Below are 15,559 nucleotides of genomic sequence, written 5' to 3'. Positions count from 1 at the left end.
TGAAAATAATGATGATTTAAAAAACTTAATTTTTTTTTTCATATATTTTCATATTAGCGAGTAAAAACTCCTTTTTAAAATAAGTCTATAAAAATATAAAAGCCCTCTTATATTTATCTTAAAAAAACCGTTTTTTCACAATTGTTTAAAATAAAAAATTAAGAAATTGAAAAAAATTTATTACTTTAAATTTTAAAAAATAAAAAAGTTTATAATTTTATATAAAAATTATTATATTTTACATAGAAATTATTATATATATTTTTTAATTTTTAAAAAGAGAATATGAGAAGTATATTAAATGAACAATAAATTATTTGTTTTAAATTTACAATTAATGAGTCAATGTCATGTATAGCTTACAATTAACCAGATTCAACCAACTAATTATGAATTAAAATAAATAATAAATTTAATATAACACGTGTCATGTACGGTTGATGCTATTCTTGAGCATGTGGTAACGTTGACCTAAGAAATTATAATTTAATGATATGATAGCATTAAGAACAATATTCTAATGGTTTCATTTCATTATTAACAATATTATAATTTATTTATTTTTTAAAAATTTAAAATTTTAATATTTCCAAAAATGTCTCCCATTTTCCTTTAATTAAATTTTGTTATTGTTAATTTGTTTTTGCTTTCAATACCAAAAGGGGGTTCATTGGAAATATCGGGAAACATAAGGGCACTTGAAAAAACCAAAATGGAAAAAAGGTTGATCTCCGCACCTGCCCATTTTCTCAATCGTCAAACAGCATTCAGAGGAGCAGATTCCGCAGCAGAGTAGGGTTGGAGCTTGGAATCCTCAACTCCACCTCCGGCACCGACAGCACTAACTGCGGCGGCACGAAGCAGAGACCGGACGGAACATGTGACGCCGGCGGCGCCATGGAAGACGGCAACACAATCGGTACTTGAATTCCCTCCCTTGTTTGAATTCCACTTTGGTTTCTAATCCTACTTCGACTTTGTTCTTTGTAACTTGCAAGTAGGTAGTGAAAGTGAGCTCATTTGAGGTAGGTTTTTCACTTTTTCTTGTATGAGTACAGTAGGGCCAAGAATTCAGGCTTCAATTTGGCGGTTAACATGTTAGGATGCTCCGAGATTTAAGTAGGTTAATCCCGGCAAGATTGATGGTTCATGGAAACTATTAGGATGTTTCAGTTGGGCCATTTTTGGGTTAGGAGACGAAGGAGGGATTTGTAATGCCTCATTATTTGTTCAATCTGTGCATTATCTTTATGGTTGATGTAGTTGGTGACTCTCTGTTGAGAATTGGTATTTGTATGATTGTTTAGTTGGAATTTTTTTTTTTTTTTTTTTTTCTCATCCAAAAAGTTGTGGGACTTGTTGCAGTGTGAAAATTCATGGCTACTCCATAATCCTCTACTGCCAAGGAGTCATGATCTTGGATGTTAAATGAGTAAATAAGTTTAGTAATGCATGAGGAGTTGTTGCTTTTGGAATTTGATCATGCTTTGTGCTAACTAGGTGAATAATGAACATATATTTACATTTAACTTCATGGAGGGCTAACATTCGATCAATGACAATCCTCTTTTTTGTTAAATGGCACAGATTAAGCTCTTGGACCATGATATTTTATAGGTTGCAAATACCAATGTTGGATTCTTGACTACCAATAAAGATTGTCATTTCGAATGATGGAGGTTAAAATGTAGTGACTACTAAGTTGGGGGATCCATTGTTGTCATAACCTCTCAAGGAAAATTTTCAGGATTGTCCAAGGATCCCAGTGGACCCATGTTGTATCACTTTGCTTAGATGTCTAGGGAATTCAATGGATCTTAGTTACTTATATAATAGATCATAGATGTTTTGTTGAGAATCTTGGTATGAAAAAGTATTATAAGATAACAATATGGAGGTGAAAATGTGTGTTTATGTGTGAAAATGGATGTTGTTATAGCCAATGTTTTCATCAGCTTTGGATTTCAGAATTGAATATTCTGGTCATAGTCCCATTTTTGGAAGGTGAGGATGGGAAAAAAGTTGGAACATAGTAAGAGGAAATTTATAGATTTATTACACAAAAATTTAATTACTGAATGTGATTCACCAAGTCGTTTCTTGGCCTTTTATATCCAAAAGGCGGCAGAGTTGGAACTAGGAGCTCCTGTATTTATTACAGGTTATACCTTTAAGGAAGGCTTTATGATGCGTACGATGTTCAATTTATAAAGAAAAGATATTAGGAAGTTGATGTCATTTTGTTAAAAATAGCTCAATATGGTTTGAGGGGTTCTGTTGGGATTTTTCATCAGCCCTTATCAATATCTCAAGAGCTGTGTTGATATTTTGCTAATGGATTCATCAGTCATGATTTTTATCAAGACCTATTCAAAGAATGAGATCTGGACCTTCTCAACAACATTTGAAATTATGATCCCAAGTGGTGGGACCTTTGTTGGTAAAAAGAGGAAGAAGGCTTGGAAGGTTGCTTTGTTGTGTCTATTTTGGACTTTATGGTGGGAGAGGAATAGGAGAGGCTTTAGATAACTATGACAACATGGACCAAGCTATTAAAAATTCTTTCTTGTATCTATTTTGGGATTGGGTTCAGTTGTATATTGAGGATGGTTCGTTATCGTTGTTAGATTTTGTGGATTGGGTAGAGTCTCGTTAGGGCTCGGTAGCAGGTTTTTGTATCTTCATGCTTTTTTGTCTTTGGTTTTCTTTGTATATAGCTTGTATACTTTCTTTCTCTTAATACTAATCTTATTTACTCATCAAAAAAACAAAAAAAAGTTGATCCCATGTGATTTTCCCAGGAACTAGTTAAATTGAGATATTTTTTGGTGTGAATGAGTTTCACTAGATAAATCAGAATAATATAAATTGATAGGTATAGCTCTTATCACAGATGATATGGTGATTTTGGCTTGGTTCCTAGTGTACTGATTATGTTTTATTTTATGGAGTTATACAATAAAGCAATTTCCATTTATGTGTTTGGTTACATGAAATCATGGCCTTATGGAAAGTGGAAATGGACATGGAATTTAACTTCTGCTGAAGTTCATTGGTGTTTCGGGAATCAGAATTCCAATTCGAACCCAATTCAGTGTTAGGGTTTCTTTGTGAGAGTGGAACTATCCACTCCTTCTCAATCAGGAAAATGATGTGTAACTTAGTAAAGGGTATTGCTCTTAGCGTAGGCATCAAAATGCTTAAGTAGCCTGAGACAATGATCCCACTAGTGCCTATGCACTAGGCAACTAGGCATTTTCCGAAAGTACATTTCATGTATGATATGTCATACATGTAGTTTTACACATCATACTTATACAACTGCATCAATTATTAATTATTCATTTCAGCGATTTTTTTTGTCCATAACAAAAGTACTGGAAATAATTATTTAGAAGAAACTATTTCATATAGAAGTTTCTTTACCTACAAGTACAAGCAACACAAGTAGGAAAAAATTAGGGTTAGTAAATTGTCAAGCATGAATCCAGTAATTATTTTATCCTAAACAATTTAATTTACTTACTGTCAAATCCTGGTTGGTGGTTATGGTAACAACATTGGACATACTATATACATGTAGGGATGGGGAGGGTTTATGAGAGGTTCCAGGTTCAAGTCCCAATGGGGCAAAAATTTACCTATAAAAAAAAAAATACTACATACATGTAGGGTTTTGAACATGGTTCCACTGTGTAGTTTTCACAATTCTTTATTTGATTTTCATATTTAGGACATATATTTTAAAAAATAAGAGGCATAAATGCATTGAATCTAATTCTTGACTGAGATAGGGACAAGAAAGACAAATAAATATTGCATAAATGAAAAGCGCCAAAACTAGGGCCACCAACATGAAAGACATTTAATAATTTATCAAAAATATTGCCATTAATTAGTATAATTGGATTCATTACATATAATATTTTCTGGTGCAATGTTGAAAGGGGAGGATATGTGTGGGCATAGATGCATGGAATGTACATCATAAAAGATATGGGCACAAGATAGAAAAATATATAATCAATAAATGAAAATGCCAAAAGTAGGGCCACTGATGTGAAAGCCATTTAATAATTTGTCAAAAATAGTGCTGATAATAAGTTCAATTAGATTCAGAACATAATATTTTCTGGTCCAATGTTGAAAGGAGAAACATGAGTGATAGATGGGAAGTGAATATAGAGAGAGAAAGTGTGAGAGAGATGGAAAAAGCCAAAACTGGTGCCACCACTTCGAAAGGCATTTAGTAATTTGTCAAAAATGTCTCTTAGAATTAGGTCAGAGTCGATTACAAAATCCTTTCTGGATTTGGTGCAATAATGAAAAGGAATACATAACTGATATAAGGGAAGTGAACATGCGCACACACACACATAGGGGGGGCGAGAGAGACGCTTATCAGAAAAGATTGCTTAGCTGTAGTTCCTTTGCGGCTAAGTAGATCTATTCACAAAGCGTTTTCTTCAAGGTTCAATATAGAGATGATTGCTAGAAAACATTGCTTAGTGGTGGTTTTTTTGAGGCTAATTAGATCAACTCAAAAACATTTTCGTTGAGGCTCAGTAGATTGATTCCAAACAAGAATCTTTTTTCTTGATCAATGTTCTCAAGTTGTTGTGGAAAAACTCAAACTGCTAGGGAAGGTAATTTTATGTCTATATCCTAAAATCTTTCTGGGCACTAAATTGACTCTTAGTCTGTAACATGTGAGTTTTCACTTGTTCCTTTGCTTCTTCAAGAATTTTGCAACCTTTGTACCGATCTTTGTTATATCTGTCTTTTTTTTTAAATGATCTAGTATTTGCTTTCAGTAAATTTATGAATCTATTGGCCAAACTGATTTCATTTCTTTCATGGAGTAGTTTGGTTTGTAGAAAGAAAGAGATACGATATTCTTCTTTTTGAGTCAAGGCATCAATGGAAGAATATGAATAATTTCATTAGTTCTCTAGCAAATTATAGATATATTTATTTCATTTCTTATGTGCTCATTCCAATTATCTATCAAGTTCTGGATGTTTGCTTGTGGAAACTTCAGTGGTGCTGCCTAGAACATAGGAGAACCTAGTTTAGTGCAGGTAACTAGGCTTGTAATTTCCCTTGGATGTAGAACTATTGAGATTGTGGGCCCTGGCTAAGTTTGATAACATTGTTTGACATAGGGTCTTGTCTGTCTTGGTTAACAAGGGTTTTGCTGAGCTTTTGTTATTGTCCTGTGCAAGTGTTCTTGTACTTTGGGAAAGTGGACTTCTGAGAATTTGGTGGTGGTTATTTCTTGTTGAGGGGTATTTGTTTGGGGTGAAGATTCTTGATCTTTTGTGTAGGAACTTTGTGGTTGAGGTGCTTTGTTTTAGATAATTTTTCACTGGATTTTGGTTTCTAGTATTTTTGTTGAATTTTTTGCCCTTGAGAAAATCTCCCAATTTGTAAACCCCAACATCTTTCTCGAATCATAACAAATGAAATGCCTTAAGCTTTTAGCCACCATATTTAATCAGTTATGAATACCAAAATTGAATTCTCGATTTTCAGTTGGCTTTGAAGATAACATTTCGATTGTTGAATATTAACTACTATTGAGGTTGGGGACTCATCATCGTCTAATCATGATCTCTCAGGAAAAGCTCTGAATGCCTTATTCTTTATCAAATTGATATGGCTGGTTTGTGAATTAAGTTTAGTAAGATTGTCCCACAAAGCTTATGGTTCTAATGACCTTCATATAGCTCATGTCTAGACCATTGACTACCTAAGCTTTGGTCAGGTGCCATCCTTCTGTACATTAATTGTAAATATTTCCTTCATGGATAAGCTAGTCTATTTTAATTTTGAATTTTTGCACATTCTATTTATGCATCTTCTCAAATATACATTATTATTAATAGATTTGGACGCTCAAAAGTTTTTCCAGATTTCTCTTATTCATAATGCTGTTGCGTCACTCATTCAATGGTCCTACTTGGGAGTGTATTTCATGGAAACCTTATAGTACATTCCTATCCACTTCGATATCTTTCTCTATTTCTGTTTAACTGAATTTTGTTTGTGTTGGGACCTTCCTCCTTAAGGACATTTTGTCCTTCTGTGTGCCACTTTCTTGTTTTAGTTCAATGAAGTGATTGTTGCTTATAAAACTGAGCATGCCAATCAGTAGTAATCATATATGTAATAGTTCCTGAATATTGCCTTTTAAAGTTTTCACTGGCTTTTCAAGTATGTTCTAAATATTCTTCTAGTCTGCGTTAGGCGGTTAATATTTTGGGAATCTACTTGGTTATATTATTAAACCTAAATCTGGACATTTTTATTTTGCTGGATTCCTAGGGGACCCTTCTGCGATAATTCATGAAATGAACTGATATGATTGCTTGTATAATTCAAATATTTCAATGTCTGTGTATATCCTTCAACACATCTTCTCCTTTTATCTTCCCTTGTCGTTTTCGTATCTTTGTTCCCACCCCCCTTCTATTTCTTATTTTTTATTATTTATTATCCTCCTGTTCAACTATCACAGTGTCTATATATATCCTACAAACACCCAATGATGCACCTAGGAGTCTAGTGGTGCGACAGTTGAGGGGGTGAGGATCGAGAGTTTTTGGGTCGATTTGGGAATTTTTGAAAATATTGCCAAACAAAGCCTTCACTTTTGTTCTTTCGGTTGGTTGGAGGTGCCTATATTTACTTGCAGGATTTTGTCTGCTGGAAGGAGGGCTTGGAACACTTTAATCAAAGAGTCTCTTGAGAACTTTTTTGTTATGTTTTTGTTCTCTGCATGCAGCTCTCAAGGAATAGTCTGAACCCTAGTTTTTTGGGAGAGAGGTTATACCTCTTATGAGGACTGCCCTCTTTCTGCCCTTCACTAAGGTCTTCTATCCCATTTTGTATTAGCCTTTATGCTCTCTTCTTATTACACTATTTATATTTGTCTATGTATCTGATTGTTGCTAATGATCTGAAGTTACCTGCTTACCTTAAGTAGGTGCTGCATTTTATTTCTAATGTTTTGTTATGTTGCTGTATGCCCATTAAGTTTTGTAGATATAATTGAAGAGAATTAATTCCAAGAGACTTATCTATTTTACAAAAATTGATGCTTGGTAGGTGGATCACCAGACCAGGAATCAGTAGGTTCTGGGACTAAAAGGTCTGGTGCATCATCAGGTGCTAGGCCACAGAACCGCAAGGAATTTCTCCATAAGTTTGTAGATAGTGAAATCCTCACCAGAAAGCTTGAAGATTGGTTTGAATCAATTTCAGAAAAATCAGCATGTAAAAACCCTGTCTTTGATGTGCCTTTTGAGTTGATTGAACTGCAGAAGTTTGATTATGCGTTGGAGGGTGTCCCATTTCAGCAGCTGATTCGAATGCCCAATGCTGTTTATGCCTCAACATCTGATGCAGTGGAAGCAACTGCATATCTAGCTATTGAAGATTTTCTTCATGCAAGTGTGAAGGGCTTGTGGGAGGCATTTTGGAGTCAAGACGAGCCCATGCCTTTTTCTGTTGCATGTTTATACAATACAAGCTTGAAATTCTACCAGGCCGAGAAAGCAATTGCTAATGGGAAACTTGGAGATCTTTGTGCAACTGGTATAATGATGAACTCCAGACATTCACGTGGGAGGTGGGATCATATTCTTGAGCTAGCTCTGTTGAGGCCCAATCTTGGAAGGGTATTAGTGGAGAGTGACCAGCAGCCTTCTCCATCTGTTCTTGGTGAAGCCCTTTTCTTTGCTGTCCGTATGCTATTATCCAGAAGCCTAAGCAGATTGAATGGTGTCCAGAATTCAAACTGTGTCTTTGTTCTTCTTATTGATTCTCAATATGGAGGGGTTGTAAAAATTGAAGGAGATATAAGTAAATTGGAGTGTGATGTAGATGATATTTATGAATCTGCTGCTGAATGGATTAAAAAACATTCACGAATTTCAGTCTCTCCAATTGATAGAATCTGGAACAAGCTTGGAAATGCTAATTGGGGAGATATTGGTGCTCTACAGGTACTCTTTGCAACCTTCCATTGTATCATGCAATTCGCTGGAATTCCCAAGCACTCAATTGAAGATTTAGCTGCTGACCATGGTTCTCGTCTCCAAACAAGAAGAGTAGAGAGGCAATTGGGAAATACCAGTGTGAATGGGGGTGGTTTATTCCGGTTCCAGCAGCGCAGTGTTTCCCCTGAAATTGTTGAGGTTCAAGAGGAAGCAGTCAAAATTGAGTCTGAAGAGTTGATGAAGCTAGAAGTAGGATCGATTTTATGGTTGGAGGATTCTAACTGGCAAAAGGGTTATCAGATAGATGAAGTTCTGAGTGATGGCGAACTTCCTTATTACATTGCATCTCCTGTTGAAGATCCAGGAAAAGCTCTGTTTCTATATGTTGGTTCTCGTCCTTCTCAGCTGGAACCAGCATGGGAAGATATGAACTTATGGTATCAAGTTCAGAGGCAGACGAAAATATTGACTATTATGAAGCAGAAAGGTCTATCTAGCAGGTATTTGCCTCAATTGAGTGCATCTGGTAGGATAATTCATCCGGGTCAGTGTCGAAGGCCAAGCTCAGGTGGAAACTGTGAACACCCTTGGTGCGGCACCTCAATTCTAGTGACTAGCCCAGTTGGTGAAACAGTTGCTAATATGGTAAGTGGGGGCCGGTTTGGTTTTGATGAGGCAATCAGATGCTGCCATGATTGTTTATCTGCACTTTCAACTGCTGCTTCAGCTGGAATTCGGCATGGAGACATCAGGCCGGAGAATGTCATTCGTGTAAGCTCTGGTGTGAGGCACCCTTATTTTGTCATTATTGGCTGGGGGCATGCCATTCTAGAAGAGAGGGATCGGCCGGCAATGAATCTTCATTTCTCATCAACTTATGCTCTTCAGGAGGGCAAGTTGTGCTCCGCTTCGGATGCAGAGAGCCTGGTTTATCTACTTTATTTTTCTTGTGGTGGGCTTGTTCCTGACTTGGATTCAGTTGAGGGGGCATTGCATTGGAGAGAGACATCTTGGTCAAGAAGATTAATTCAACAGAAGCTTGGAGAAGTCTCAACTGTGTTGAAAGCATTTGCTGATTATGTTGATAGTCTATGTGGGACACCATATCCTATGGACTATGATATATGGCTAAGAAGGTTGAGGAGAAATATTCATGAAGAAGACCATGGAAAGGAAATTGACACATCAGGATAGAAGAACTTCCCCAGCCACCATGGCAGAACTGGATTCTCTAGATCATCTTGATTATTATCACCTCTCAGAGATGGGGGCAATTTGAATATTTGGGAAGTTGATGAAACCTGAAGCCAATTGCATAACTTATTTGGATGGTATTCCTTGGGGCATAGCAGCAGGTGAAATTTCCCAAGAATGGTTTGAACCACCCATGGAGCAGCTGGATGCTGATTGTTCGTCTTGAAAAGTTGTGAATTCTTGGTGTCCATTCAGATGGACCACAGTTTCAGGTTTCTAAAACAAATTCCAATTAGGGTTTGGCCCTAAAACAGGTTCTTTAAATCATTTCACCTACATTTGGATGCAGTCCCCTCAGCCTCTAGAAGTTCATTACTTTCTGCACTTGTGGTGAGTTTTTTGAGTATGTGTTGTATTATTCTTGTTATTACTCCCTTGTAAAGATATGAGCCGTCCAGATTGTTTCAAAACTTGTGAAGATGTTTGGTTGGTAAGGGATTCCTGGGAACCACAAAATGCCCATCGCATCATCTTTTCATGTAAATGGGTGTTAGGTTTTGTGGTCTCTGGGGGTTCTTGAACCTGCATTTTTTTTTTTGGGGATCATATATAAGCTGTCTATTTTCTTTTCATGATTCCTTTTTGTTCTCTTGCTTTCATGACTTCCAGCCCATAATTTATTCGTCTTCTGACTCCTCTCTTAGAAGTTAGAAACATTTTTTATTGGCACAAGACATCAATTCAACCCCATATACAAGTCAATTTTACTAAATCAACAATCAATTTTAGAGCCTATTTTGGTGGGAATTTGGTAGTATTTTTAAATTACACTCTAAAATATTTCAATTAAAATTACTTCAAGTAAAAACGCTATCAGAACCGTTTTTTTAAAAGTACTCTTTATAAAAATTAGGATTTGGTAAACTCCTAAAATTTGTTTTAAACTTCTAAATTTTATTTTTAAAAATTATTTAAATGATTATATTGTTAAACTAATATTTAATCATATTTTGATTACTTAATATAAAACATTAAGCATATCCCATGTACACAAAAATACCATCCAAAAGCATTGAAAAAAAAAAAGTCTCTCAAACAAAGGGTGAGAAACATGCCACGAAGCACATGATCCAATAATTAATATTTTAAAGGGTGATGGATATGTGTCTCCAGGGCCTCCCTTCCTAGAGAAATGGAGATGAAGAAAGAAAAAAAGAAGAAAAAAAGAGCCCATTCCTCGTAATATTGCCAAAGGTGGAAGGCCAATCTTGTAGATCATATATATATGCCCCACTCCTCAACATTAATTTTATAATTTATTTTTTTAAAAGGAAAAAGGAAAAAAAAACAATTTTATTAATTTAATAAAACAAATATCTTATAAAAAAAAATAGTAATTTATCAACAATGCAATGGGGGGTTTTTGAGCTACAGGCCTATAACTCATGTTGTAAGATTTTATGTACCACCAACACTTGGCGAGACTAATAATTTCATATAATATTAATAAAAGTAATGCATAGAAATTGATTGATGCACAATAATACATCGAAATCAATCGATACATGTTGAAATTGTAATTCTTACTTATGTATTATAAAATTTAGGCTTAATGATAGGAATATAACTAGTTAGACAACCATACGAAAGAATAAAATTAAGATGTAAAATAATAAGACATTATCATTATCCACATACATTATTGATATCGTAAATCAAAATGTGAAGAACAGAAAATGTGAAATTTGAGAGAACAAAATGGAGTGCTAGAGAGATCTGAATTGTCCCAAAATAGAGTTGATCCATGACTTCACTACAACCATGCAAACGAGGCATGACCTCAAAGGGTAGAGTTTAGATGCTCAAGACAACGAATATGTACGATGGCTAACAGTCTAGATGACCTATTAAAAGAACTTAAAAAAATCCACTGAAAACCGCAATGGATAAGATGGCCATACCTCACTACCAAAATTATGAACTTTATATGCCTTGTGATGAGTATTGTACCACACCCATAACGGATTTTATTTTTTAAATATTATTAAAAAATAAATAAGAAAAGAAAACGAACCTCTTAATCACTTATTTAATTACTGCATCAATGAGATGAATTTATTTTTTTAACAGACGAGTTCACTTTTTATATCAAATTATCTGAAAAGATAAATTTATTTTTTATCTTAAAAGTTTTTATATTAAATTCTTTTTTTAAAATACGAGCTTTACTTAAAATCTAAAACTATGACAGTATTAAAATTATTATTATTATTTTTTTAAATTACACTAGCAATTCTGAAAGCCTATGGATGAGAATCAATTTAAAAAATGTAGACGTTATACCCTATAAATACGGGGTACCCCTCATCAACTATGGACACAACCAAGCCGCCCTAGTCCTTTACAGCCCACCAGAACCCTCCATGGCCTCTCATACCATCCTCTTCCTTGCTGTCCTGTGTGTCGCTGCTGCAACCCCTCTAGCTCATGGCCTCATCATCAATGGCATCACCATAACCAACATCACTATCACAGGCCTCCTCGTTTGCTCCGAAACTGGAAATGTCGACCCAAGCTGCTCCTCATGCTCTGGTGTTCCTGGGGCTTTGGTTCAGTTATCATGCATGGGAGGCCAAACCACCCTTGGCCAGGCTCTCACAAATTTAACCGGATTCTATAAGATCGCCTTGGGGACAGTGGATAGCTTGCTCTTTGATGCATCAGACTGTAAGGTGGTCATCCCTCTCCCGGTAGTTGGTACCAGTTGCGCCCTTCTTCCTCCCACCGGAAACCTCCAAACAACCGTTACCCTTGTGGGCGTGGTTCAAACACTTTTGTCTGCAATTGCCAACTTTGTGGCAGGACACTTATCCTGGGTGCATTGACTGACAACTTATGATATCATTAGTATTTAAGCTTCTCCATACTCTGTATGGTTTGTTTGGCTTCTTAGAAAAGGTCTGTATTCCTTGGACTTGACCTGCATGATGTAGTTTCATTGCAGGAGGTTGCGGCTAGCTGCGACATCGGAGTCATATGTAAGATGTAAGTTGTCATTGATGGGTCATATAATAATAAGGAGAAGTGACCGTTTTTATTTTTATTTATTTTTACCTCTTTTAAAAAAATATTGTCTGTAATTTGTAGGTATGTTTGATAAATATTTTGAAAATCAATTCTAAAAAATAGTTTTTGAGAATAATTTTTAAAACGTGTTCTATGATTTTTGTAAAAATAAAAGTCTATTTAAAAACTAAAAATATTTTCAATCTGTTTTTAATATTTTAATATATTTAAAAAATGATTTTTATATCTAATATTTTATTTTTAATTATTATATATGTTTGTATTGTTATTTCTTAAAATGACCCTCATAAAACAAGTAAAAAAAAAAAAGAAGATGTTTTTTGAAAATATTATATTTTCTATTCTTAAAAACATAAAATAAAAAACAGAAAAAAAATTTTGGTTACCAAATATGTTTTTTATGTTTTTTGTTTTGAAGAATATAAAATTGTTGTGAAAAACGGTTTTCAAACAAACCCTTGATCTCTACACTTTTTCTTCCAAAGGCAAGCATTCAAATTTTCTCCACTAAAACTTCATACTTTGGAATTTGATATTGATATGATTCATCTCGGAGGAAGAATGAAAAGAAAGGGAAGATCTTACAAAATAAAGCTTGATTAGTGGGGTTTTCGACCTTTAGCCCTATTTGAAAACTATTTTTGAAAATAGTTTTCATTTTAAACAGCAAAAAATAATCTTCTAATTCAAAAACACAAGCTTTTAATAGAAAATTGTTTTTGGTTAATTTTACACCAATTCTCTTAATGTTTGGTGTAAATACATGTTTAGTTTTAAATTATGTTAGTCCCGTTAATTTATTTTGTTTATAAAATTTATTTTTTAAAGAGATTTTAGGTATATGTATTTTTTTTTTTTTTGATAGCTTTAGGTATATGTATTTAACAATTATCTAAAAAATAAATTTTATTTTTTAAAAAATAAACTTTATATATGAAATACATCTATAAAGGTGTTAATAGATGAACATTGAAATCAATAGTGGTTTAGAAATTAGAATACTTACACCACACCTCGGAGGGTGTGATTGAAATTAGTCATTTGAATTTTTAAATAAAATTTTCTTTCTAAAACAATAATGGTTTTAAGAACTTTTTTTTTTTAAATGTTTTTCAAAAAAAATTTCCAAACAACCCCTCAATTCCTCCTTTGTTTTGTAATTTTCTTCATTTTCTCTAGCTGGAATGTTGAACTTTGTTTGGAAAATATTTTCAAAAATGGTTGTAAAAATAATTTTTGAGAATAGGTTTTAAAAATTATTCTATAATATTTTATAAAAAAAAAATCTATTTGAAACCCAAAATGCTTTTAACTTGTTTTTCATGTTTTTATATAAATATATTTTAACAATAATTTTTAAATGTGAAACTACTTTTTTAATCATTATCAATATTTATATAATTATTTTTTAAAATAGTTTTCTTAAAATAAGTGAAAATAATTATAAACAATTAAAACATATTTTCTAAAAATATCATGTTTTTTGTTTTTAAGAATATATAACTGTTTTCTATTTTTTAGTTGTTATTTATTTATTTATTTATTTGTTATGAAGAATAAAAACTGTTGTAAAAAAATAATTATCAGGCTTGGCATTTTTTTGGGCTAGATTATTAATTTTATTTTTTGTAACTTAGTTGTTAGGTGATGGGAAAGTATCCAATACCTTCATTTTACACCAATACAACAATGGGCGACAATTTGTAAGTTACACTTTTTTGTGTCATTTTTACCTTTATTATTAGTCCTTTTTGACCAATCATTGATACAGATGTCTTTGTAAATTCACATATCATATCTTAAATTCTTTTTGAAAGTTGCCCCATATATGGTTGGAAGTAAGTTGTTAAATTGATCAAGAAAATTAATTATCATCTTATTAATAGCCTATAAAAGAAATGTCAATATAGAGTGTGAATCAAACCCATGTTTGAATTGAAATTGAGATACTGATGCAAGTTTTTCCCTTCTAAATAAGACAGATTCATATTTAAAAGATGTTAATAGTAAGTTTTTTCAAAATTGACTATTTGTCTCTCTTTTAGAAGTGTTCTAAAAATATCTATGATCAAATAAATGACTCTAGAAACGAATGGATTGAATCAAATAGGAAAATAGAAAGATTTGTACAACTTATGCGTTTCATCACCACTTTGTGAAAAATCGTTAGGTATAAATATATTAGATATCTGTGACTTGATTCGTGAAATAATATCTCTTTAAAAAAAACATGTTTTTTTTTTTTTTTTTTTTTGACCGTCGCATAAAAAGAAATATTTTCTTGCGAATGAACAAAATATTAAGGAATTATCCATACTTAAGTGTCCATGAAAACAAAACTCTAAAGATAAGATGGTCAGACCTTCCAACCAAGATAGTGAAAACTATATCACCATTTATTGAAGCTAGGACGACTTGAGTAGAGCAGCGCACCCAATCCTATCCCCCGAGGACTAAATGAATTTAGAAAGTATAGTCATTACAATTATAGGAGGATGACCAAATCTCAAGCAGAGGTGGCACAACCGCTCATTTAAAAATAATCTTCAATTCTGTTGAATTTAAATCAAGCCTAGCTATTGAGTTAAATATATATGGGGGTATCCAAATATGAAATGTCCAATATTCTTTAATGTGAAATTTGAAGAGCATGGAAAGCTAATGGTGGTTGAATTTTTTACCTGTTAGGTTTGTAGGGATGATAAAATAAGAGCCTATCTTTCACTTTGTCATTGAGTATATTATATACAGGTTATAAAAGATATGGGTGAGTTGTATGCATATAATTACAATTGAGATTGAGAAAGAGAATATGGGTATGTAGGAGATTATAATGACTCACACTTAATTGTATAAATATTGTACACTCTAAGTTCAAAGGTGTCCTCACGGTTTTAAAACACATTTATATGGTTAAGATGAACTCATACATATATGGTATTAGAAATTTTTTCTCCTGTTCGATATGGAATATCACAAATATCTTCAATGCAAACATAATGTCCTTGTTGTATTTCATAAGATTGTAAGACCAAACAAACAACATCCCTTACGGGATCAAACAAACCCCTACACTAGGATCGATGATTGATTTTGATATCATTTGGAATGACTCGGACTCAATTGTGTAGATATTGTCCACTTTGAACTCAAAGGAATACGGTTTTAAAATATATCTATATGGTTAAGAAGAACTCATACATATATAATGTTAGGAACTTTCTCCTTTATCCGACGTAGAATATCACAAATACTCTTATACAGATGCAATGTCC

At 33.4% G+C, this 15,559-nt stretch overlaps 1 protein-coding gene across 1 annotated transcript; it reads left to right on the top strand.

Moving 5' to 3' along the window:
- The first annotated feature begins 705 nt into the window (after positions 1-705).
- Positions 706-9,832, top strand: LOC117920494. The gene is made up of 2 exons (XM_034838064.1): positions 706-919; positions 7,111-9,832. The coding sequence occupies exons 1-2, from the start codon at positions 898-900 to the stop codon at positions 9,195-9,197; spliced, it is 2,109 nt and encodes a 702-aa protein (XP_034693955.1). The 5' UTR covers positions 706-897; the 3' UTR covers positions 9,198-9,832.
- The last annotated feature ends 5,727 nt before the right edge of the window (positions 9,833-15,559 follow it).

Source organism: Vitis riparia, chromosome 8 (genome assembly GCF_004353265.1).
Source record: "Vitis riparia cultivar Riparia Gloire de Montpellier isolate 1030 chromosome 8, EGFV_Vit.rip_1.0, whole genome shotgun sequence".
Lineage (NCBI taxonomy): Eukaryota > Viridiplantae > Streptophyta > Magnoliopsida > Vitales > Vitaceae > Vitis > Vitis riparia.
This window is presented reverse-complemented; position numbering and strand designations above follow the sequence as displayed.